The sequence below is a fragment of the Narcine bancroftii genome, chromosome 9, assembly GCF_036971445.1.
Source record: "Narcine bancroftii isolate sNarBan1 chromosome 9, sNarBan1.hap1, whole genome shotgun sequence".
Lineage (NCBI taxonomy): Eukaryota > Metazoa > Chordata > Chondrichthyes > Torpediniformes > Narcinidae > Narcine > Narcine bancroftii.
Genome location: NC_091477.1, coordinates 68,852,725 through 68,878,152, shown reverse-complemented (window position 1 = coordinate 68,878,152; position 25,428 = coordinate 68,852,725). Strand labels below are relative to the sequence as shown.

The following is a 25,428-nucleotide window of genomic DNA, read 5'->3' as shown; positions in this document are numbered from 1 at the left end:
TATTAACCTGATTATTTTGCCATGGACAAGGCAATCTGAGTGGAGAAGCTGCAGACCGATCCCAGGGAATCAGAGGCCTCCGTTAAATTAGATATTTGGCTACTCTGTCTGAAGACCTTTATGAGACACCAAAGCTCTCAGCCGATGGCGACAAGTATGATGTTTTTTCCCCCCCATCAGTGGACCATCGATCTTACCAAATAATACAGGATTGTGAGAATTACAACAATGCAATGGCCCTCCTGTGGCAGCAATATGGGGCCCCCATGAATTCAATATAGGCCCGCATTTACTGGTCACCCAATGCCAGGTCCCTGGTGAGTCTGTCGATGAATTTGTGAGGGCCATGAGGGAGCTCGGACGAGCCTGAGGGTACAAGGATGTAATGGCCCCAGCCTATCAAGAAGAACCCATGTAGACATGTGCTGAATGTTTCAGGTCATTCAAGCCTTTAATCACTTCCTTGTGGTTAATGACCACGCTACACACATCAGATTTAATACTGTAGATACCAGTAACTGTTTCTCAGACTTATCACAACCAAGGACTACAACACGCTACCCACCATTCCTTGTCTAACATGGGCATGGCTCAGATGCTATCTACAACTACAACAATATACAACAGCCCTGATCCCTATGTAGTGCACACCTTACCAATGATTCCTCCAGCTTTGTCCACAGCAGGATTCATCTCAGGGCTGAAGAGCAAAAGAGGAAGAGGTGGTGGAATTTATAGTACAGTAAGCCAGAGAGTCTGTTGTGTGTGTGAGAAACTGGTTTGATGGGTCCCAAGGCTAATGAGTCTGAATGCAGCTAATTCTTCTTTGGCTTGGCTTCACGGACGAAGATTTATGGAGGGGGTAAATGTCCACGTCAGCTGCAGGCTCATTTGTGGCTGACAAGTCCAATGCGGGACAGGCAGACACGGTTGCAGCGGAAAATTGGTTGGTTGGGGTTGGGTGTTGGGTTTTTCCTCCTTTGCCTTTTGTCAGTGAGGTGGGATCTGCAGTCTTCTTCAAAGGAGGTTGCTGCCCGCCAAACTGTGAGGTGCCAAGATGCACGGTTTGAGGCAATATCAGCCCACTGGCGGTGGTCAATGTGGCAGGCACCAAGAGATTTCTTTAGGCAGTCCTTGTACCTTTTCTTTGGTGCACCTCTGTCACGGTGGCCAGTGGAGAGCTCGCCATATAACACAATCTTGGGAAGGCGATGGTCCTCCATTCTGGAGACGTGACCCACCCAGCGCAGCTGGATCTTCAGCTGGATCTTCAGCAGTGTGGACTCGATGCAGCTAATTAAGCAGTAATGATTTATTTACACATGTAGGGGAGTTGCAACAGGGGTAAAAGACACACCTAAGCACACTTACTGGATTAAATGATACACTTGAGGGTAGAAGGCTTTACAATCAAGTTACATCAGACAATACCTGCCACCCCTTGATATCCCTGGCAGGCTCAGCTCTAGGGACACCAGGTACATAATGCTACAGCTACCAGCCCTTTGTCTGTGCACACCTTACCAAAAATCCTCCAGCATTGCCCACTGTTTCCAACCTGGAGAAAAGCTCAGGTTTATCCCAGAAGAGAAGGAGGGAGATGGTTCACATGTGGTGGGCTTTATAATGTCATCAGCTGAAGCGTTTGGCACACGTATCAATGAGCCAATTGAAGGGGCCAATAACCAGGTGTGCGCTGACCTGTGGGGAAGGCTTGACTTTGATTGGCAGGCGAAGTGACTTCCCACCAGGTTCCAGATGGAGGTGGGTCACATGACCCACCATAATCCACACTCCAGTGGCCGGCCCAATTAATCACTAGGTGATTAAAGGGGCCAATGGTCAGGTGTGCCCTAATGGGTGGGTGGAGTCCAAATTTTTTGGGCAGGTGATGCAACTTCCGACTGGGTTCTAGATGAAGTGACCACATGACCCTCCACATCCAGACAGAGGCTTTATCTTTAAACTTGGAGGGTGGTTTGGACATAAGGAGTTTGTACATTCTTCTCATGTCCATGAGTTTTCCCCCAGAGTTCTGATTTCCTCTTACCCTCCAAAATGAGTAAGGTAGGTAGGTCAGGCAATTATCTATAATGTTATTGTTCATCTTTTGGTGGCTCTGTGGAGGGGAAGGAACCTGCAGATGCAGTGACGGTTAAATGTTTTCAAAGAATATGACTGAAAATAATGTAAAATGCTTTAAGGTTTATATCAGTGTAAGGTCAGTGTAGTATTTTTGTCTTTTAAACTGTTTATTCTTAAAACAGGTGTATTAGTTAGGCATTGTAAGGGAAAGTCTCACCCAACTGTAAAATACATTTATCCAGCATCTACCAATCCCCATAGGTGCCAGATACCAGGGGTTTTACTGCATTAATAGAAAAAAATACATCTAGTAGTCCAGAAACTCAGTCAGACCTACATCACCAAAGTCCTGAATGCCAGCTTTATTGCACTGTTAAGGCTCCATTATGCCTCCATAAATATATTGTTATAGAAGGGCTGAGCCAAACAATTAGCACAATACAGTTACAGCACCAGTAACCCAGGTTTGAATCAGCTGCTGTCTATAAGGAGTTTGTACATTCTCCTCATGTCCACGAGTTTACTCCTGGAGTTTCGATTTCCTCCTACCCTCCAAAATGTGTAGGGTAGGTAGGTTAATTGAGTGTTATTGGGTTTCATGGGGTGGAAGGACCATTTGTGTCTTTTTTTAAAAAAACTACATCATCTTGAAAGTGTTGGCACTAGGCTGAGTGAGGTGCACATGTCCAGGTAACTGACCAAGCATATACATAGTTACACCCAATTCAGGATGGTGCATGACTGGGGGGACTTGGAGATGGTCTACACTCCAACGTCATGTGTCGCAGCGGAAGGGTTGGTGGGAAAGGAGTACCATCACTGAATGATTGATATACGAATGGCAAACTCTGCACATCACAAAGGATGGTTATACACAGTTTTGGGCAATTTGGTTTCTGCTCTGATACACCACTTTAGCATTGCGATCAGAATGTAATAATGAATGGAGATGTGTGTTTCAGATTTCAAGGTGCAATGTTTGAAGTGTCCATGAGAGGGAGCAGGGTCTCTCTATTACTGTGTTTTTCAAACTTTTCTTTCCACTCACACACCACTTTAAGTAGTTCCTATGCCATCGGTACTCTGTGATTAGTAAGGGATTGCGTAAGGTGGTACGTGAGTGGGCAAAAAAAGGTTGAGAATCACTGCTCTAGACTCAATTGTTGCTGAAATATTTTGCTTGAGAAAAATTGTCATTGGGATTTCCTTTGGAGTTCTGAAACCGTGCACATAATGAGTCAATGAGGTACGATTAAAAGAGTGGTTTTCAAACTTTTTCTTTCCATCCACATCCCACTTTAAGGAATCCCTTACTAATCACCAAACACAGATGGCATAGGGAATACTTAAAGTGGGATGTGAATAGGAAAAAAAAGATTGTGAACCACTGCTCTGTAGCAATGATTCAGGAATCTCTTCACTGTGCTTTGTGAATCAGCAAATTGGTGATGACAATGTTAAGTCAAAATATTGATCTCATAAACAGTTAATACGGTCCAAAACAATTATTGCTGTTTCATCACTCGTGTTCACACCCATTCCTATAACAAGCAGTTCCTTATGAGTTAGAGGAATTCGTTAGTGTCCAAAGCTAAATCATCTCTCTCATGTTTATTGGCTGTCAATAAAGACCAAGTAATCTTATTTCATGGCTCATTGTTTGATTAACAATGAGGGGTGTTGTTCAGAGAATTTATTGAAAGCAGAGAAAGATGAGTACTGACTGTGTTTAAAAACAGAACACCAGAGCAGGGGAAGGCTATTCAGCTCTTCGGTGCCTGCTTCCCAATTTCATACCATTATGACTGATCATGCAACTTCAGTTCCCTATTCCTGTTTTCTCTCCATACCTCCATGATCCCTTCAACCGATAGGGCAAGATCCAACTCAGGAATATATTCAGAAACCAGCCTCAACAACTTTCTGTGGCATGGGGGTCCACAACTCTCTGAGTGAACACTTTTGTCCTCATCTTCACCCAAAAGGGTTTCCCCATCCTCCTCAGATTGTGACTCCTCGTTCCAGACCTCCCCAACATCAGGAATATTCTTCCTGCATCTAACCTGTCCAGTCCTGTCAGAATTTTATGTCTCTACAAGATCCCCTTTAAATTCCAGAGTGTATACTATAACTCCATCAGTCCTGCCATTCCAGAGATCAGTCTGGTGAACTTTCACTTCACCCCCTCAATAGCAAGAATCTCCTTCCTCAGACAAGGAAACCAAGACTTTTATATTAAGTATAAATAAAATATATATAACTACATAGTGCAACGATATTACAGCACCTGGGTTCGAATCTGTAAGGAGTTTGTACATTCTTCCCTTGTCTGTGTGGGTTTCCTCGGGAGGTTTCAGTTTTCTCTCACCCTTCAAAACATACTGGGGTTGTAGGTTAATTGAGTGTATTTCGGCAGCACGGCCTCATAGGCCAGAAGGGCCAGTTACCGTGCTGTATGTCTAAATTAAATTTAAAAACTTGCAAACAAATATTATGAAAAAAAAAATAAAACAAAATAGTCTTCAACCAAAGATCTGGTTACTCTAGTACTGACTTAAGATGAAGAGAAATCCCAAACTTCTTGCAGTTGCAGGGACAGGTACATGGATGGAAGAGGTATGGAGGGCTATGAACTGGGTACAGGTCAGTGGGACTGGGCAAAAAAAAATGGTTCAGCCTAGACTAGAAGGGCCAACGGGGCCTGTTTCTGTGCTGTAATGTTCTATGCAGAAGAAATAACTTCTGCACATGAGTAACTCAGGAGACCTGCTGATTTCTCCAACATGTCTGGGCAGTGCACTGGACCCCAGCATCTGCACATTAACTTCCCAGTTAAAATGATCTTTTGCTGCTCTTGATTCTTCAACTATTGCGCTTCTCAAGACAAGCGAGAGGAGCAATCTTCACCCATACATTGCCTTCCAGAAATCACACCACCCCCATAACTCAGTAACATGCCAACGTTTCCCATCTCTGGATTTATCTACTGATTCTCCTCCAATTCTACCACCAGTAACAAACCTCTGAGCTTCTCCTTCTGACTAAAGTCCTTTTAGTCTTCTTGAGTTTCAGCTGTGGTTTTGTGAATGACACAGTCAACCACAAGGTTGTGAAACTTAAACCCATAATCTAAGCTGGGAGCTCAGTGCCATTAATGTTGGATGCTAGAGTAGTATTGTACAAGTCTCATTTTAGCCAAGGTTTCTCCTGCCTCTCAGCGGAACACTAAAGATCACGTGACCAAGAAACTAAAAGGAACTTTGGCTGGGTGGAGTACAACATAAAAGCTTGCAGATGCTGTGATTATAATAAAAACACAGAAATGCTGGAGGATCTCAGTAGATCAGACAGCGGCCATAGGGGGTAAAGACATATTTTGGGCCTAAGCCCTTCTTCAAGGTATGAGCAAAAATGCAGACAGATGTCTGATTAAATGGCAGCGGGAGGAGAAAAGAAGGAGCGGGTGGTGGGAGGAGCAGAGGCCAACAGACAAAAGGCCACAATTGGACGTGGATAAAGCAGGAGAGGAAAGGTGAGAACTGATTGAAGGATGGGGGTGGTTCTGTGAATGCAGAGATGGAGGAAAAGAAATGGAGTGAAAGGGAGAGAGAGAGAGGATCAGAGAGGAAAGGAGACATAGGGATAAGGGTTTGGGAAAGACAGGGGAGAGGCACTAATGGAAATTAGAGGAGTTGATGTTAATGCTGCTTGGTGGGAGCCATGAAAGCATATGAGGTGTTCTTCCTTCTGCTTGTGGGTGGTCGCAGTCTGGCATCTGGGCATTTGGTGGGAAGGGAGGAGTGGATGAGGGAGGGAACGGCCCCTATGGAAGGCAGCGAGGAGAGGAGAGGGAAAGATGGTCCTCTGAGACTCCCTCATCCTTTCCCACTGATCACACCCTTGGCACCACAGAAATGCTACATTTTTGCCCACACCCCTCCTCCCGCACCACCATTTGGGGCGCCAGACATTTCTTCCAAGTGAAGCAACATTTCACGTGATGCTGCAGGGGTCCTCCACTGCATCTGGTGTTCCCATTACAGTCTCCTACACATCAGAGAGACTAGACACAGACTGGAAGATTGCTTCATTGATCACCTCAGTTTTGTCTGACGCTGTAACAGGAATTTCCCAATGGCCACCCCTTTCAACTCCCCACTCCATTCCCTTGCTGATATGACTGTCCATGGTTTCATGCTCTGACTTATTGGAGGAACAACACCTCATCTTCTAAACACCCTCCAACCAGTTAACATTCGTATCAACTTCTCTGGTTTTGTGAGTACCTTCACCCCCCAATCTGATAAAGGGACAGATTGCCTTGTAAAATGGGGTTATCCGGGCAATTTACTTGGTTAAAGACCCAAGGCTTGGGCTATTTGAAAGGTCTGAACTGGGCAAACCTGGTCAAAATCCACCCGGGTCCCAGTCCTATCTCTGAGGTGGTCTTGGAACCCAGTAAAACTTACTGGGGTGTCCTCCTCCATTGACTTGAAAAGGGAAATGGGCCACTCAGTTAATCTGGTGGTGTCAGCACTTGCATGTGTGCATCACAGGAACCCCTGGCTGGCTCAAGGCAGGATCAATAGCCGTCTTCCTTACCCATAATCCCCCACTGGCAGAGTGGTTCCAGCGGCATGGGGGATTATGGGTAAGGAAGACTGCGTTGAGCCATCGCTGTGAACCAGAGCGGCATGTCGCAGCAGAACCCCCCCACCCCTGTTCACGGCAGCACTCCACAATCGTGGCAGCACCACACCCCTCCTCCCCCCATTCGCTGCAGCAACCCCCCTCCCCACTGATAGTGGCAGCAACCCTCCCCCCCAATTGGAGCAGCACCACACCCCTTCACCCAGTTCACAGAAGCATCCCCCATTATATTTGGCCTGGTTTTAGGGTGGTTTTCATGCCTGATTGAGATTTAAATTATTTGGGCATCTGGCAACACCGCTCGATAGCGCTGCACCCCCGCTGCTGTCGGGAGTAAGAAGGGTGGAGTTAAGTGAGGGTGGAGGTGGGGGTGACTGACTGCCAGGAATGGGGGGGGAGGGTGGGTGATGGATAGGGCGGGAATGGTGCATTTAGAAGGACAAAACAGAAAGGGAGCAGAAAGAACACAGGGAACAGGGAATTCCCTGTGGGGCTGCCTGTGAGTGTGTAACACGTCAAGCACCACGTCATTGCAGGGGCAGGATCCCCCTTAAATCACCGAATTAGCGATTAGGCAGGTAGGTTAGGCTGCTGTTTGAAAGGAGCGGGAAGTTCCGACAACCCAGTAACCTCACTCAGGACCTAGGAGGGCTTCCTAGTGCTGCAGTATGCAAAGGTCTAATGTCTCCACCTCCGTCTCTTTCCCTTTCCTTCCATCTCCTTTCATCCAGCTGTGCATTCACAGAACCACCACCCTTCCCTTTTGTTTGTTGGTCTGGGCTCTTTCCCCTGCCTGTTATTCCCTCCTCCCCTCCCCTCCCCAGCACACCCCCCCCCTTCCCCCACCTGCCTGATTTTTGCTCATACCTGATAAAAGGGCTCAGGCCTGAAACATTGGTAATAAATCTTGACCTCCTATGGACACTGTGAGATTGCCGAGTTCCTCCAGCATTTCTATGTTTTAACTTTTCCCCTGTGTTGTGACTAATATTTCTCCAATAATTGATATCCAAAACCCTTCAGAATCAGGATTTATTGTCATGAACAAGTCATGAAATTCGGTGTTTTTGCAGCAGTATCTTAGTGTAAACGTTCATATTATAAACATCTTACAGGATCACAATAAAATAATATAACAATTATAGTTCACAAACAGTGAGGCCGTGTCTTTGGTTCTTTGATCATTCAGAAATCTGATGGCAGCGGGGAAGAAGCTGTCCTTGTGCTGCTGAGGGCTCGCCTTTAGGCTCCTGTACCTTTTCTCCAATGGTAGCAGAATGAAGAGGGCATGGCCTGAGAGGTGGGGGATTTTTGAGGGTAGGGGCTGCTTTTTTAAGCTACCGCCTCATGTCTTTGATGGAGTGGAGTCTGGTGCCTGTGATGTGTCAGGCTGAGTTAACAGAGTTGTAGTGCACTACCAGTAACCACACGCATTGTGTTTTTTTTTATCATCTGGTCATTTATTGAAACAAAAGCAAAAATGCTGAGACCACTCACCCAGTAGATAGAACACGTGAAAAGAGGAATAAAGTTAACATTCAGGTTTACCTCCTATGGATGATGCGTAACCTGATGTGTTTCTCTGGCATACACCTGAGATTGTCTGAGTGTCAGGTTCAGGACTGTTCAGTACTAGGAGGAGGGGAGACTGCCCTGGAACACAAGGTGCTGTAGGTTTCTGTGAGGGGCACTGGACAAAGTGGCGACTCTCTGTCTGCCTTACAGTAGGCAAAAGTCAAAGAATTTCATGTATGCTACATTCTAAATGTAATGTTACGTGACAATAATGGAACCTTTACCTTTTACCTTTAGACCCCATCATCTCCAGCTTTTCCTCTTTACCTAACATTTGTTTGAAGATTTTCTTCCAAAATGATTTCATGCATCTGTAGATTTTTAAAATATCCTATCACCTGTTGAATTTGCGTACCTGACTTGAGTGAATGAGTTGTCATTATCTGTGTTACAACGTTTAATTTTATTGGCTCAAAAGTGCTTAAAATACCACATGATCAAGAACAATCCCATTGGTGGGGGATGAGTCAGGATACAGGAGGGAGGTTGAAAACCTGGCTGAATGGTGCATCAACAACAACCTGGCACTCACTGTCACCAAAACCAAGGAGCTGGTTGTTGACTTCAAGAAGGGAAAGCCAGAGGTGTACGATCCAGATTAGAGGTGGAGAGGGTGAACAAATTTAAGTTCTTAGGAATATCTCTTTCAGAGGATCCTTCCTGGACCCAATACACTAAAGGCATCGTGATGAAAGCGTTTCAGCACCTCTACTTCCTCAGGACTTTGTGCAGGTTTGGTATGAAATTGGAAACACTGACAAATTTCTACAGATGTGTGGTGGTCTGAAATCTGAATATCTGGAATAAGTTGCAAGAGGAGGCTGTTAAAAGCCGGCATAACTGTAGTGCAGCAATTGGGTCTGATTCCACCATCTCCTCCGGCAGAATGTTCCAGATATCAAATTCCAAACTCTGCACAAAAAAACTTTTTTTTCCTCAGTCCCCTCTAAAACACCACCTTCTCATCTTAGACTGATGCCCTCTTGCTTCTGACACCCCTATCATGGAAAAATAGATCTTAGCTAATTATCTAGGGGTAAAACACAGCCGACACTGTGATTAAATGAACAAACACAGATGCTGGAGAAACTCAACAGGTCAAACAGTGCCTTTAATGGAGAAGATACATCTCCAGCGTTCGGGCTTGACCCCTTCATCAAGGAGTGGGGGAACATGAGAGATGTCTCAACAAAAGTGGGGGGAGGGGGTGGTGAGGATGGGAGATGATAGGCGGAAGGGGGGGGGGTAGGACCACAGGAAGGAGGGGGAGGAGTCTAGGCTAGGTGGAAAGAGACTGGAAGTAGGAATTGGAATAACTAGTTAAGGGGGTGGGAGAAAAGTAAGCTGATTAGTGGAATGCAGTGAACTCAATGTTCATGCCCTGGGGTTGGATGGTGCCCAGTTGAAAAATGAGGTGTTGTTCCTCCAATCTGTGGGTGGTCAGGATGGGTAGTGTGAAAGGCTGAGGACAGACATGTGAGCTTGAGAATGTAACTCAGAATTGAAATAATTGGCTACAGGGAGGTCGCTTTTGTTGTGGATGGAGAGAAGATTTTGGGAGAAGCGATCTCCTAATCTGCGACTGGTTTCTTTGATGTAGAGAAGGCTACAGAGGGTGCACCAGATGCCTTCTGGTATTCCTGTACACTTCGACTTGACCACCTCATAGCTTTCCTTACTCCAGAGAAGACGTCCATTGATTACCTTTAATTAGTTGCCTCCATCCTGGTGAATCTTCTTTGCACTCCCTCCAGTATGACCACATCCTTCCTCATACAACTACAAGAAATGCATACAATCCTCCAAGTGTGTCTTCACCAATATTTTGGAAATTTGCAATGCAATATCTCTGCTTTTATGTAGTATACCCAACATGAAGGCAATCACTTTATATGTCTTCTTCACCACTGAGAACTATGGATTTGGAGTTGGGAGGCAGCTGTAGGTACGCAGAGGTGACTGCGTTAGGAGGTGGTTGTAGCTACAGTAGAGGTGGTTATGGTGGGAGGGGGTTGTAGGTGGAACAAACATGACTATGTTGGGAAGGGGGTTACAGGTGGAACAGATGTGGTTATGTTGGGAGGAGGTTGTTGGTGGAACAGATGTGGTTATGTTGGGAGGAGGTTGTTGGTGGAACAGATGTGGTTATGTTGGGAGGAGGTTGTTGGTGGAACAGACGTGGTTATGTTGGGAGGGGGTTGTTGGTGGAACAGATGTGGTTAAATTGGGAGGGGATTCTAGATGGAATCGACAGGGTTATGTTGGGAGGGGGTTGTAAATGGAACAGAGATGGTTATGTTGGGAGGGGGTCGTACCTACAGCAAAGGTGGTTATGTTGGGAAGGATTTCTAGGTGGAACTGACGTGGTTAAGTTGGGAGGGGGTTTTATCTGGAATAGACATGGTTATGTTGGGAGGGGTATGTAGATGGAATAGACATGGTTATGTTGGGAGGGGATTGTACCTTTAGCAGAGGTGGTTATGTTGGGAGGAGTTACAGGTGGAACAGACGTGGTTATGTTGGGAGGGGGTTGTTGGTGGAACAGACATGGTTATGATAGAACAGAGATGATTATGTTGGGAGGGGGTTGTGGATGGAACAGACTTGGTTATGTTGGGAGGGGGTTGCAAATGGAACAGACGTGGTTTTGTTGGGAGGGGGTTGTGGATGGAACAGACGTGGTTATGTTGGGAGAGGATGGTAGATGGAGCAGAGATGGTTATGTTGGGAGGGGGTTGTAGATGGAACAGAGATGGTTATGATGGGAGGGGGTTGTAGATGGAATAGACATGGTTATGTTGGGAGGGGGTTGTGGATGGAACAGACATGATTATGTTGGGAGGGAATGGTAGATGGAACAGAGATGGCTATGTTGGAGGGGATGGTAGATGGAACAGTGATGGTTATGTTAGGAGGGGGTTGTAAATAGAACAGATATGGTTATGTTGGGAGGGGATTATACCTATAGCAGAGGTGGTTATATTGAGCTTTCAAGAGCTGGGTGAAATGAGACAAAGGGTCAGAGTGGTTCAATGAAGAATAGGTGGCTCGTTACAGGGGCCTTGAGATCGGCTTCATCAGAGGAGGTGGCATGATCCTCCACCTCTCTTTGAATCTGAAGGGGCGCACTTTCTCTTCTTTTCTTTCCTCCTTTCTTCCTCTGCAAAACGGAGCCAGCTTCCAGTGACTCTGCTGGCCTTCGACTAACACACAAAAGTAAACCTTTCACTGTGTCTCAGTACACGTGACAATAATAACAAATCTAACTCTCAGCTGATGCCCTTTCACTGTTTTATTCTGGGAGTGGTACAAGGTAGTGATTCTAGAAGTGTTTGAAGCCTCTGAAAGTATAATGTGTTAGTAATGAAAAACCAGAAAATTAAAATTCAAGCAGCAAAATGTTGCAGGAGTTCTTAAACAAATGCTCCAAAGGTCAAGCTGCATTCATGAGGAGAAACAGAATTGATGTTACTCATTCATGGCCCTCAGCGGCTGATGCTAGGTCATAAATTCCAACCGTCACTTATCGTAGAGCCTCCAAGTCTCAGTCAAGAACAGGTGCGTGAGATCAGGAAAGAGAATAAATATTATCATTGACTGGTGGTGCTATGTTGTTCACTTTTGTGTAATTCTCTGCATTTAGTGGTTGGTAAATCAGTGGAGTCTCAGGGGGCGAAGGGCCTGTTGCTTGTGATTCTATAGTCCCTTTCACACTGATCACAGGAATCGAATGCCAATTGGCCTTTAAAGCAGCAAGTGTGAAAGCAAAATCAGCTAAACACCGGTGTCAGATGACGACATCTCACGCCAGGGATTGATGGCCTCGATCCCTGGTACAATCCCCAGCGTCTGGAGACACCGGCATTTGAGATCAGGCAAGTAAGAAACGGGCAGTTGCATTGCAGGCACTTCCTATTAAAGGTTCCTTCCTTTGGCTTGGCTTCGCGGATGAAGATTTATGGAGGGGTATGTCCACGTCAGCTGCAGGCTCGTTTGTGGCTGACAAGTCCGATGCGGGACAGGCAGACACGGTTGCAGCGGTTGCAAGGGAAAATTGGTTGGTTGGGGTTGGGTTTTTCCTCCTTTGTCTTTTGTCAGGTGGGCTCTGCGGTCTTCTTCAAAGGAGGTTGCTGCCTCCCGAACTGTGAGGCGCCAAGATGCACGATATCAGCAAACAGACCAAATGCCAGGGATAAACCCATGCAAGTTTGAAAGCTGTACTGACAATAACCACACCAGCAGTGTGAGTATAAGACAGCTTTAATAAACTAATATGTACACTGAGAGGTCTTGTAAATCTGGAAGGGTAGTCTGTAGCTCTGGACTTCTTAATATACAAGGTCACCGGGATGACCCCTGGTGACCTAGTGGTGTAATGATATATCGCCACAAAAGCATTCAGTGTCCTGGTTAGGAGTGGCCTAGTGTGAAAGGCCAAACCCCCATTCCTATCCCAGGACTCTGAAAGGCCGATTTACTGGGATGCAAGTATGAAAGGGGCTAAAGAGTCCATGACTCTGTTATAGTTAAGTAAGATTCTCAGGCAAGCTGGAGTCAATATCGGTGATTATTTGAAGCTGCAAACAGATTGTACCAGTTGAATGGGAACATTTAAATAAAACAGGTGCTTCCCTGTTAATGATTTGCCTGAAAACAATGAATCCAAACTGTACAGATAGATCTTATCAAAGGACACATTATCAAGCTAACTGAAGAAGAGATAACATAGAAACAGAGCAAGACGAATCTCCCGATGGCAGGGACAACACAATTATGCATGTGCCTCTCTAAAACTGCACATGAAGTGTGTGCAGTGTGACACGTGGAGACATGGGGAATCTGAATCTTTTATAAAAAAAACACTGCAGGAAAACAGATAATCAAAGAATGGCCATATATTGTTGTGCACTTGTAGCACTATAAAGGGAAAGAAAGATTAAAAGCACTTTAACATTTCCAGGTTTAACTGTTTAATTATTTCAATCCTTGCAACTTTAGTGGTACTTCCAGATATTCAGCAGATACTGTACAAGAAGTATTCAAAACTATTTTTGGCCTTTCCTCATGCTCAGTATCTACTTTTTAAGAACAATTGTAGGACTCAAACTCCACCCAAACTCTTGGCTTTCCCCACTACTGTCTTACATTGCGGGTTAACATGAACCTTCAAATCTTTCAGTCTTCTAACGAGGCAATCTTTGGAGCAACCCATCTCCCGTGTCCTACTTCCTCTTCCTCAACTTGCCTGCTGGGGTCAGCACATTAACAGTATCATATCGTTTTTATAGCTGGTGTCATGAATTTTGTTTCAATTGCAGTTCATCTACCTTCCCATCCAGATTTGGATGAAATTTCTGAGCACATTCTGAGTTTTCTATGAATCCGCAGGAGGGTACCTGTCCCAGGGTGTGGCATCAGCCAGTCCAGAAGATTATCTGATTTCATTGTAACCTCGGACTTGAGCTGCATGACTCTTTTTTTTTGCTGCCTCTTCACTGCAGGCACGACTCGGCAGGTCAGGCAATGTCTGTGGAACAGAAAATCGAGTCAACATTTCAGGGCAGAGCAATGGTGCAGTTAATAGAGGTGTTGCCTCAGCACCATTCAGATTCAAGGACAGTCTTTTGCCTGCTGTTATCAGGCTCCTGCATGATCCTCATCCTAGTGAAATAATGTTGTCATTGCTCTGTTGTTGTGATATCTGTAACTGTGCTCTTTACTGTTGTCCTATTATGGGTTGGCTAGCCAGGCTGCTCGCAAATAGACATTATCACTGCACCTCAATATACGTAACAATAAACTTGCACTATATTTAAACAGAACCTCAAAGAGCAAAAAATTGGGTTCCCAACTCTCATTCTCAGGTTACAACCCTTTCCACCCCCGGAGAGGTGATTTCTATTACCTCTTTCAGCTGTCGAACACCTGTGCTCTCTTCCCCAGCCATCTCTAGGCCCCAGATTTTTATTGTTCCAGCGCTGCCCAACAACTCCCTCTAAGCTTGCTCCATCTCTCCCAACCTCCATAGGTTCCTCATGAAAAGTTACATCACTTGCCAAGGATTTGATCACTTGTCCTAACATGTAGCTCCTCATCATATTTTGAGTGAAAGGGTTTCCTTTCAACATCCTGGTGTGCCTTTTTTTTAACACATTAAAGGTGCTATACAAAAGCAATTAGTTGTTTTGCGCTACTAATCTGGTCAGACAGTCCAGAATCTTGCTCTGCTGCGACTGTATATTAATTAGTGTGCAAAACCCCTTGAATGCAAAGGTTTGGTCTGGTTAATAATAAAATTGCCACAAATTGCACAAGTTAACTTCTTCAGGACTCTCGAACAAGGTAACAAGGTCTTGTCTCAAAATGTTGACAGTCCATTTTGCTACACAAATGCCCCTTTGAACACTGGACTCTACCAGCAGTTTCCTCTTTATCCTCCAAATTCTATCATCTACAGTCTCTGGCATCTCCCCATGTTATCTGCTGTAAACCCAACACACACTGTCCTTTAAAAGAGGAAACTGCATTCTGTTCACATCTTCGAGAAAATAAAGGTCATTCAGAGCATTCAGTGAATTCATATAAAAATTCTGGAACCTAAAAGAGACTTTTGCCATAAGATTACATCTGTGTATGGGTACTGACATCAGTGGTGGCACATTTTCATCCCTGTATCAGAGCCTGTAGATTTCAAAGTATGATGTGCTGCAGTGCAAACAAAACCGGCACAAACTTTGTGGGCTTTAATTAGCTTAAAACTTGCACACAAGGTTCTGTATCTCTCCTGGCTCCAAGTGCTCTGCTCCTGCCCAAGGGCCAGCGTGAGCCTTTATATGGGACTAGTGATGGCAGGGAATAGTTGGAGCCAGGTTACCTCCCTGCAGGTACAGTGGGTCACCGACTGCAGTAGGCAGTGCAGGAGTGCAGACAGGCGCAGGCAGTCACCGACAGTCCGGCGGTTGTATCACCACACAAAGTAAATATAGAAAAGTGCTGGAGAAATGTAGCAGGTCCAAAGGAGATAATAACCAAAGAAATATAACCATCGTTTCAGGCTTGAGTCCTTCATCAAGGTACCTGATTCCAAGTCTCTGAAAGAAGGTTCCTTCTATCGTCTGGCCTGCTGGGCATTAATAATGCTTTATACAGACAAAACATAATCTGCTTGTAAATGGCCCCATTCATCCATTTGCTCTCATCCTATCAGAGGTAATTTCCTTGTTCCCTACTCTACACCGAAAATGAATGTGTTTTTCTCTTTCCCAGCTCAGAAAGGATGTCTGCAACCAAAAATATTAATGTTTTCTCACTCCATGGATGCTGCCTGACATCCTGAAGGCTTCCAGATTTTTGACATTATCAGCAATTTCCTGTTTTTTTTCTCTCTCTTGCACCACCATCTGGGTTGTGAAACCCATTAAAACTCTTCCAGAACATGGGAGACTCCAGGAGAGGTCTTCTGATATTTGGACTCACAGGAACATGGATGTACTAACCCTCCCTACCTCTGTCCCATTAATGCGGTTCTATGACCTCCCCTTCGTAAAATCAACATAAACACCTTGGTATTGGTGATGTTGTGAGCAATGTTGTCATTCTGGTACCAGCCAATCAGAACCTCCATATCCATTCTGTTTTCTAACTCAACATTTCCAGTTATTGAGCAAACAATGGTGATATCATTGTATTGGAGCTGAACTTGAAAGTCACTAACTTTGAGAAGGTGGTGGTGTGCTGTCCTGTTGAACCATTACATTTGTGGTGGTAAAGCACAATAGACATACCCAAGATGGCCCCACAATGTTGATAAATCGGCAGCTTCAAACTTGAAATCCATTATCAGGCACTCAAGGGGCAGGTGGCCTTAATCAGATGCGACCTGTTCTGCGGGTAGAAGTGTGGTTTGCACTTTGTGCAGATGTGGAGGTTTTAGGTCATCATCCTGATGTTCTCAACCAAATAGGGAAGGTTGTGGACTTTGATGAAATGGAAGAACCTGGTGACACCTGGGTGGCAGAGGTCATTGTGAAGGGCTTGTAAATGGTCTATCTATGTAATGGTGCAAGTCCCTCAGGATAGGGCATCCAAAGGCTCATTGAGTTTTCCGGCCCAGTATAAGATATCATAGTTGTAGGTGAAGAGTTCGATTCTCCACCTCAGAATCTTGTCATTCTTGATTTTACCAAACTGCTTATGACGGAACATGAAAGGAACTGGATGTTAGTCAGTCAGTAGGGTAAATCGCTTGCTGGCGAGTTAGAGGCTTGAGCATCGCACTGCCTCAACAATGGCTTGGGCCTCATTCTTGATGGAGGAGTGCCGGATCTGAAGTCTTGGAGGGAGTGGGAGAAAAATGCTACGGGTCTGCCTGCCTGGTTAAATGTGGCGGCCAGGGCAAAGTCAGACTCATCACTCTCCACTTGGAACGGGGTGGATCTGTCCTTGGCAATATCGCCTTTGGTGCAGCTCATGCTCACGGGCCTCTGCCAGCAGAAGATGGCTTTTATGAGGGAGTGGGCCTTATCTGCATAGTTGGGGACCCACTAAACATAATAGCATCCGATGAAATGGTGCAGATCGGATGCAAGGATCGACAACGAGATAGACAAAAGACTCGCCAAGGCAAATAGCGCCTTTGGAAGACTACACAAAAGAGTCTGGAAAAACAACCAACTGAAAAACCTCACAAAGATTAGTGTATACAGAGCCGTTGTCATACCCACACTCCTGTTCGGCTCCGAATCATGGGTCCTTTACCGGCATCACCTACGGCTCCTAGAACGCTTCCACCAGCGTTGTCTCCGCTCCATCCTCAACATTCATTGGAGCGACTTCATCTCCAACATCGAAGTACTCGAGATGGCAGAGGCCGACAGCATCGAATCCATGCTGCTGAAGATCAAACTGCGCCTGGTAGGTCATGTCTCCAGAATGGAGAACCATCGCCTTCCCAAGATCGTGTTATATGGCGAGCTCTCCACTGGCCACCGAGACAGAGGTGCACCAAAGAAGAGGTACAAGGACTGCCTAAAGAAATCTCTTGGTGCCTGCCACATTGACCACCGCCAGTGGGCTGATAACGCCTCAAACCGTGCATCTTGGCGCCTCACAGTTTGGCGAGCAGCAACCTCCTTTGAAGAAGACCGCAGAGCCCACCTCACTGACAAAAGGCAAAGGAGGAAAAACCCAACACCCAACCCCAATCAACCAATTTTCCCTTGCAACCGCTGCAACCGCTGCCTGTCCCGCATTGGACTTGTCAGCCGCAAACAAGCCTGCAGCTGACGTAGTCTTTACCCCTCCATAAATCTTCGTCCGCGAAGCCAAGTCAAAGAAACATAATAGGAGAAAAACCCCAGGCATCTTTTCAGGGCCTTGAGGCTGTGGGGAAGTGGGAGCTCCAACAATTGGGATCAGGGCCAATAGCTCCTTTCTCCATGATGCAGCTGAGTATAGCCAGGCATGATGATCAGAATACACATTTATCTTTGTTATAGGTGAGGTTATGGTTTTTGGCTGTCTGGAGGAATTTCCAGAGGTTGGCATCATGGTCCTGCAGATCATGGCCGCAGATAGTAACACTGTTGAGGTAGGGGAATGTGGCTAGCTGCCCATGCTCGTCCACCATTCAGTCCATCTCCCTCAGGAAAATGGAGACTCTATTGCTGACCCCCAAAGGGGATCCTCAGGAAGTGGTAGAGGTGGCCATCCACCTTGAATGTGGTGTACTGGCGGTCCTCCTAGTGGATAGGGAGCTGGTGGTATGTCAGTGGTGGAAAATACCCGATATTGGATGATTTGGTTTACCATGTCAGCTATGCAGGAGAGGGTGCAGGCGTAAACCTGTAGTCAATTACCATTCGGTGTTTTTCCCCACTCTTAACCACCACTACCTGAGCTCTCCGGGGGCTGGTACCGGGGGCCGGTATTGGGTTTGATGATCCCTTTGGTCAGGAGCTGTCTCACCTCTGATTTGATAAAGGCCCTCTCCCTAGTGCTGTATCATCTGCTCTTGGTTGCGACGGCCTTACAGTTGAGTGTGAGGTTGGTGAACAGAGGTGGGGGGGGGGATTCTAGAGGGTGGAGATGCCGCAGGTCACAGATGGTGGGCAAGTTGCTGGTTGGACACGTTCAGAGGGGTTGGCGAGAAGTTTAAAACTGTTGGTTTGTTATGGAGTCCAGAGGACCCCAAAATCCAGCAGCAATAGATATGCACCACAACATAGGGTTACTTAAATAAAAGTAGTTTTTAATTATAATTGAACAAGAAAACAGAATTGAACTTTAACTTATTACTTAACCTACTTAACTACTTAATCCCACCTCTAATACTAAGCACAGGTGTGTGTAATGTATATTTAAGATTAGAAAAGTTATTTGGATCACAGTCCAATCTCACTGGTTGCAGGCAATTCTTGTACTGTGCACAGAAGTTAGCATTAACAAACTTCACCAGTCTTTGGTGCTTAACAGGCAAATGATTACCACTCAGGAGGGTTCTTGCTGGTTTTCAGAGAGAGAGATTCCTTTTCCAGGACATCCACAACTGATTCCTTCTCAATCAGTCTTGCTGACGAAACTTGCCCCCTTCAGGGTTCTCCAGATGATCCTATTTCTTTCAGGTCACCTTTCACACCACTAGACTTCTCCTTTGACCAGGCAGCCTTCCAAAGTTTGCCAACTTGTCCCTCTGGAATGGATATCTGTCTCTCTCCTCTCTGTTTCACACCCTCCCTCTCTGAGAGCAAAACTCTTCTCTGCTGCCTGCAAAGATCACATGTTCCCATGCAAGCTGAATGTCAATACTTTGTTGCCTCCTGCAAAATGCATTCTGCAAAAGTCCTGCAAATATTCTGTGTTTTAAAATGTTTGTGGGCAACCTGCTCTAACAATTCCTCCCAAACCACCTACAAATACTCTGTCACAGGTTGCAGACCGTGGGGGGTGGAATGGGGCTGCCACATTCCATGGTGATGCTCTTAAGGTGACACTGAAAGTCCAACCCCAGTAGTACGGGCACGCAGAGCTACGGCATCACAAGGAGTTTAAAATGTCTGTACTGTGCACTATGCACGGTCAGCATCACTACGCAGCTGCCGCGGATCTCTGCTGAGTGGGACTTAGAGGCCATGGAGACTCTGTAACTCACTGGTCTCATTGTTAGGGAGTAACCCTGCACCGTGTCAGGGTGGGTGAAGCTTTCTGTGCTCACGCTATCAAACACGCAGCTCGTCTTGTGCCCATTTACCTCTATGTCCATCAGACCTGATGAGGGCTGGTTTGGTTGAGCTTGACTGAAGCCAGAGTAGCATCGCTGGCTGATCCACTGTACTGGCTCATGATCTGGTAAGATGGCAGCGTCCAAGATGGCAGTCCTCATGGTATGCACGCGGTGCTGTTGTTGTTCGTCGGAAGTGATGTCCAAGATGGTGGTACCCATGGTGCACACACAGTTCTGTTGATGTTCGTCAGAAGTGAAGTCATCCAAAATGGTGGCGGCCACCACTGCCCACATGCAGCACTGCTTCAGTTAGAAGGTTGCTTAGATTCGCAAACTGTTGCGTAGTGTCCCTTCTTCCTGCAGCCGGAACAGACCATGTCTTTCGCCAAGTAATGGTTCCCGGGGTGCTTCTGCTGGCTGCAGAATTAGCACTTTGAGTGCTACTTTGAGTAGCGGTGGCCAGTCAGGCCAGGACGTCCCAAGATGGCAGCGCACGAGTTTCCCACCCAGCGGCCGCATTATCGATCGAGAAAGAGTCCAAGTTGCGGTGGGTTACTTCGTGTTTTAGCCAGTTCACTGGCTTTCTGCAGCTTCAGCTCACCCTGTTCTAGAAGTCACTGGTGAATGTAATAAATCTGATCCCTGCTACACAGGCATCTCAGATCAGCTCCACCAGGTTCTCTTCTGTTCATAAGGCCTTGCAGCTGCAGGCCTGTCCAAGGTTTCACAGGACCCATAGGTAATCATTGATTGACTCCCCGGGTCACTGCTTAGGACTTGGCTGGGGTAGACTTCATTCAACTGGGCCAAGGACTGGCCTTTCAGAATGTCCATTGCTTCGGTGAATATCTCGCAGTTTCTGACCTTTGGGTAAATGTGGTGCCCGACCCGTGAGAGCAGTAAGTGCAGCTTGTCTGCATCGGATTGGACGGTCGGGTTGGAGGCCTGCAGAAACAAGGTGAAGCAGCGCAGCCAGAGTTCGGACTTGTTGGATGCTTCTGGTGATCAAGGGTCGATTTCCAGCCTCTCCAGTCTCAGCAACTTGTCCATTCCAAAAACCATTATGGTAATAAAGTTGATGCACTATCAATAACTCCAAAGACTGGAAGTTCCCTGGCTGATAGATTTTTATTATCATAAACATGTTACTGACCCGAGACCTGAGCTTGTTTTGGGGAAGGGGTTATGATGTTGCCGTCTTTATCTTTGTTTATGGATGTTGAATGACCATCCGAGTTCCTCTAGCATCTCATTGTGTTCTTTGTACAATCACAGCATCTAGAGACTTTTTTTCTTTGGCTTGGCTTCGCGGACGAAGATTTATGGAGGGGGTAAAAAGTCCACGTCAGCTGCAGGCTCGTTTGTGGCTGACAAGTCCGATGCGGGACAGGCAGACACGATTGCAGCGGTTGCAAGGGAAAATTTGTTGGTTGGGGTTGGGTGTTGGGTTTTTCCTCCTTTGCCTTTTGTCAGTGAGGTGGGCTCTGCGGTCTTCTTCAAAGGAGGTTGCTGCCCGCCAAACTGTGAGGCACCAAGATGCACGGTTTGAGGCGTTATCAGCCCACTGGCGGTGGTCAATGTGGCAGGCACCAAGAGATTTCTTTAGGCAGTCCTTGTACCTTTTCTTTGGTGCACCTCTGTCACGGTGGCCAGTGGATAGCTCGCCATATAACACGATCTTGGGAAGGCGATGGTCCTCCATTCTGGAGACGTGACCCATCCAGCGCAGCTGGATCTTCAGCAGCGTGGACTCGATGCTGTCGACCTCTGCCATCTCGAGTACTTCGACGTTAGGGGTGTAAGCGCTCCAATGGATGTTGAGGATGGAGCGGAGACAACGCTGGTGGAAGCGTTCTAGGAGCCGTAGGTGGTGCCGGTAGAGGACCCATGATTCGGAGCCGAACAGGAGTGTGGGTATGACAACGGCTCTGTATACGCTTATCTTTGTGAGGTTTTTCAGTTGGTTGTTTTTCCAGACTCTTTTGTGTAGTCTTCCAAAGGCGCTATTTGCCTTGGCGAGTCTGTTGTCTATCTCATTGTCGATCCTTGCATCTGATGAAATGGTGCAGCCGAGATAGGTAAACTGGTTGACCGTTTTGAGTTTTGTGTGCCCGATGGAGACTTAGTGAGTTGGTAAACATGTCTCCATGTCCTTTCTCAAAGCCTCATGACAGCTGCAAGCCCGGAATTTAAACGAGACTCTGACTCAGTTCACCCGGGCTCATGTTAGACTTGTTCAGTTCCCTGGGGCACCAACATGACTCCTTTGTCCATTCATCCCTTTCCACCAGTCACCCCGTTAGCATGTCCAGTGTGATCATGGGAAATGTTACACCTCCCCCAGAATGGTTCAAATAGCCCTTCCAAGTGAAGCAAGATTGCACCAGTCCCAGGCATGAATTAAAATAAAATCAGTCTTTGGGTTAAAGGTACAAGGGAATTGTCACGTAATGGCTGGCTCTCTTTGTACTCCAAAGATTGACACTTTCAAGCTGGTGAGGGACCTGAGCCAGTGCATCATTGCTTGTGGGCAGGAGTGAACATCTGGAGCAGAAACAAGACCTTGGCTGTACAAGAGAGCAGGGAGGTCTCTTGGCCCAACATGACTGAGGGGCTGTTCCTGGGCCACCTTGGAGTTGAAGCGGAGACGGTAGAAGCTAGAATCCAAAGATAAGCTGGGGGATCTCAACCAGTCAGGCAGCATCAAGGTCAACTTTTCATGCAGAAACCTTTAATTTCGATAAAGGGTTCCGGCTCGAAACATTGACCATCCTTTTTCTTCCACTGGTGCTGAGTTCCTCTGGCAGATTGTGCTCAGCTTTGTTTAGATTCAGGTATATTTCTCATCACGAGTACTGAGATTCAGGGACAAGCTTCCTTCTCCGTGCCTTTCGAAGGCTGGCAGAGTTGGCACTCTAGCACCAGCTTGTGAAATAAAGTCAGGAGGGGAAAGATAGTCAGAGAGTGTAAATGGTCACGGATCAGACCTCCTCCACCAATGTAGCCCAGAACAATTAATGCCCTAGCCACAACCGATCCTGTTGCTCCTGCCTGCTTGGTTCATCGTGACTGCATAAATAAAGTACGCTTGTTACAGCATAAAATTAAAAGCTAAACATTATTTGACAAGTGCAGCCAGCTTACTCACAGCCAGACACCCCCACCTGCTACTGGACATGAGAAACTGTGGTAGTGGGCTCGCACACCTTGACATTATGAGCATTTGGAATGGTTGAGCGACCTTGGGTTTTTCTCTTTGGAGTGACAGAGGATGAGAGCCAGGACCTTTTGCCTGGGACAGCAATGACCAATACCAAAGTGTGATGATAGTAATCATGTTTGCATGGCCACTAGCAAGGCCTTGATTATAGTTACTTGGCTGCCAGCAGGGGACTGACACAAAAAGCATCAGACTGCAGCATGTGAGATCTGTAATGGAAGCTTGCAGCCTCACAGCATGTCTCATGTGTTGTTTACAACAACTTTAAAATAAAGAAGCTTTTCCTTCATCTGTGTGTTGTCTAAGAACTCACACATATGAATGCAAGATGAAACATGGTGTCAGAAAGTGGGATGAAGAAAATTAAAAGGAAATACTTTTAAAGGTAAAATCTAAAGTCAACAACTGATCAGATACAGACCTTACCAGAAGGTAGGCACTGATCTGTTTGAATGTTAAGGGAGGGACTATATTACAGTCACAGACAATTACTCCCTGTATCCAGAGGTGTGTAGACTGAATACCACCACTGCAGATGCTGTACTAACAAGTATGAAAGTCATATTCTCCAAACATGTCCTAACAAGTGAGGTCTTCACAGATAATGGACCCCAGTTTTGCAATTTAAAATTCCGACAGTTTGCCAAAGAGTGGGACATTGTACACGCCATGTCAAGTCCTCATTTTCCATAGTCTAGTGGAAAAATTAGTACAGACAGTGAAAAGACTGATGAACAAGGCAAAAGACAGTGGAGCAGACTTCTACCAGAGCATGCTAGTTTACCGCACAGTGCTGCTTGAGTGTGGTATGTCACCAGCACACCTCCTTATGGGACATAGACCAAGAACAAACCTACCCATTCAGGAGAACCTCCTAAAAACAAAAGCTAGGAAGTTCAAAGAACAACAGAAAGAAAAGCAGAAGTATTACTTTGACAGAGGAACAAAAAAAAATCTCCGGAACTCTACACTGGCGACCAAGTAAGGCTAAAAGACAAAAGAAACTTATGGACTCAAAAGGGAACTGTCCTTAGTGAAGTCCAACCAAGATCATAGACCATTCAGACAGATGAAGATGCTGTTCTGCGAAGAAATGGTTGAGATGGTGGGTGCCAGGAATGCATTGCTAGGATTGGTGGTAGAGGCTGGTATAATAGAAACATTTAAAAGACAATTAGATTAGCATATGGAGGTTAAAAAAAAAACAGTTACGGGCTGTGAGGGGGGAGGGTTAGATTTGTGGTTCTCAACCTTTTTCTTTCCACTCACATACCAACTACAGGATTGCCAAAGCCAGTGCTGCCTTTGGGAGACTTCGTGAGAACATCTGGGAGCGGAGAGGACTTAGCCTTACCACCAAGCTGAAGGTCTACTGTGCAGTGGTCTTTACCACCCTCCTTTACGCCAGCGAGACCTGGAATGTCTACAGCAGACACGCCAAACAGCTCAACCACTTTCACCTGAGCTGTCTCCGCAGACTCCTCCACATCAGGTGGCAGGACAAAGTCCCCGCCATGGAAATCCTGGAATGAGTTGGCCTCTGCAACGTCTACAACATCCTGTTGAAAGCCCAAGTGAGGTGTCAGAATGCCAGACAGCCGATTGCCTAAGCAGCTGCTGTATGGAGAATTGTGTCAGGGCAAGCGCTCAGTTCGGTGGGGGGGGGGGGCAGAAGAAACGTTACAAAGACTGCTTCAAAGCGTTCTTCAAAGGTCTGGGTGTCAACATCAACATGTGGGAGACCCTTGCCCTCGACCGTCCAGCTTGGCGCAGCAAGATCACCACAGGAGCCTGTGCAGCTGAACTCAGGCACATAATTGAGGCGCAACGAAGGGCGCCTCACCAGTCACCTCCGGACCCACAGCCACCAATCTTCCATTTGACTTTGAAGCCATGGTCATCCTCGACTCCGAAGGACGAACAACAACAATATTAATACTACCAATAATGTGCCGACCTATTATTCCAACTAGTCCACAGCCCTCTACAGCCCTCCTATCCATGTACTTGTCCAACTTTCTCTTAAATGTTGAAATCAAAGCCGCAACCACCACTTCCATTGGCAGTCCGTTCCACTCTCTCACCACTCTCTGCGTGAAGAACTTCCTCCTAATGTTCCCCCTAAACATTTCACCTTTCACCCTTAATCCATGCTCTCTTGTCCTTTTCTCACCTGACCTCAGTGGAAAAGTCAAGGGAATGGTTGCATTATCAGCGATCACCATGGAATTGTAGCCCCAGAAGAAGACAACGAAGGGACAGAGTCTGTATTGTCACTGATGCTTTGAAGTTGTCATTTGGAAGTTTTCCCTTTTCACCCAGGGCTTCCCAAGATGTGGTTTTTACTTCAACCACAGGGTCTGCAGACCTTCACAGTTTACTCCTTCCCAAGAGGAAATTAGTGTCCCAAGGGGGTGAGAAAATAGGACATGCGACTAACAGAACGTAACAAGGAAACTGTAAATGTCGGAAATCTAAAATAAAACAAAATGTTGGGAAAACTTGGCAGGTGGAAAAAGGAACTGTCAATATTTTGTTCAAGTATTGACTAGCCTCCTGTTCCAAAACAATTTTATGGCTCCACTCTAATTTACCAAGGAGATGAAAATGCTTTCCAGCTGTTAGAGTGAATTCATGCCCTGAGCTAGGATATCTTTGACCTAATGCATCAGTGAAC

General features: G+C 46.2%; 1 protein-coding gene across 3 annotated transcripts in view; it reads right to left on the bottom strand.

Moving 5' to 3' along the window:
- LOC138742237 (outer membrane protein H.8-like) overlaps positions 1-25,428 on the bottom strand; it is a 50,522-nt gene that overhangs the window by 13,567 nt on the left and 11,527 nt on the right. Inside the window, exon 4 of one of the 3 annotated variants that reach the window (XM_069896355.1) lies at positions 13,638-13,837. In XM_069896355.1, coding sequence (XP_069752456.1) covers positions 13,638-13,837 — 200 coding nt within the window. Of the gene's footprint in view, positions 1-7,687; positions 13,838-25,428 lie in introns of those variants that run through there. The other 2 variants (XM_069896356.1, XM_069896357.1) reach the window with 2 other exon arrangements.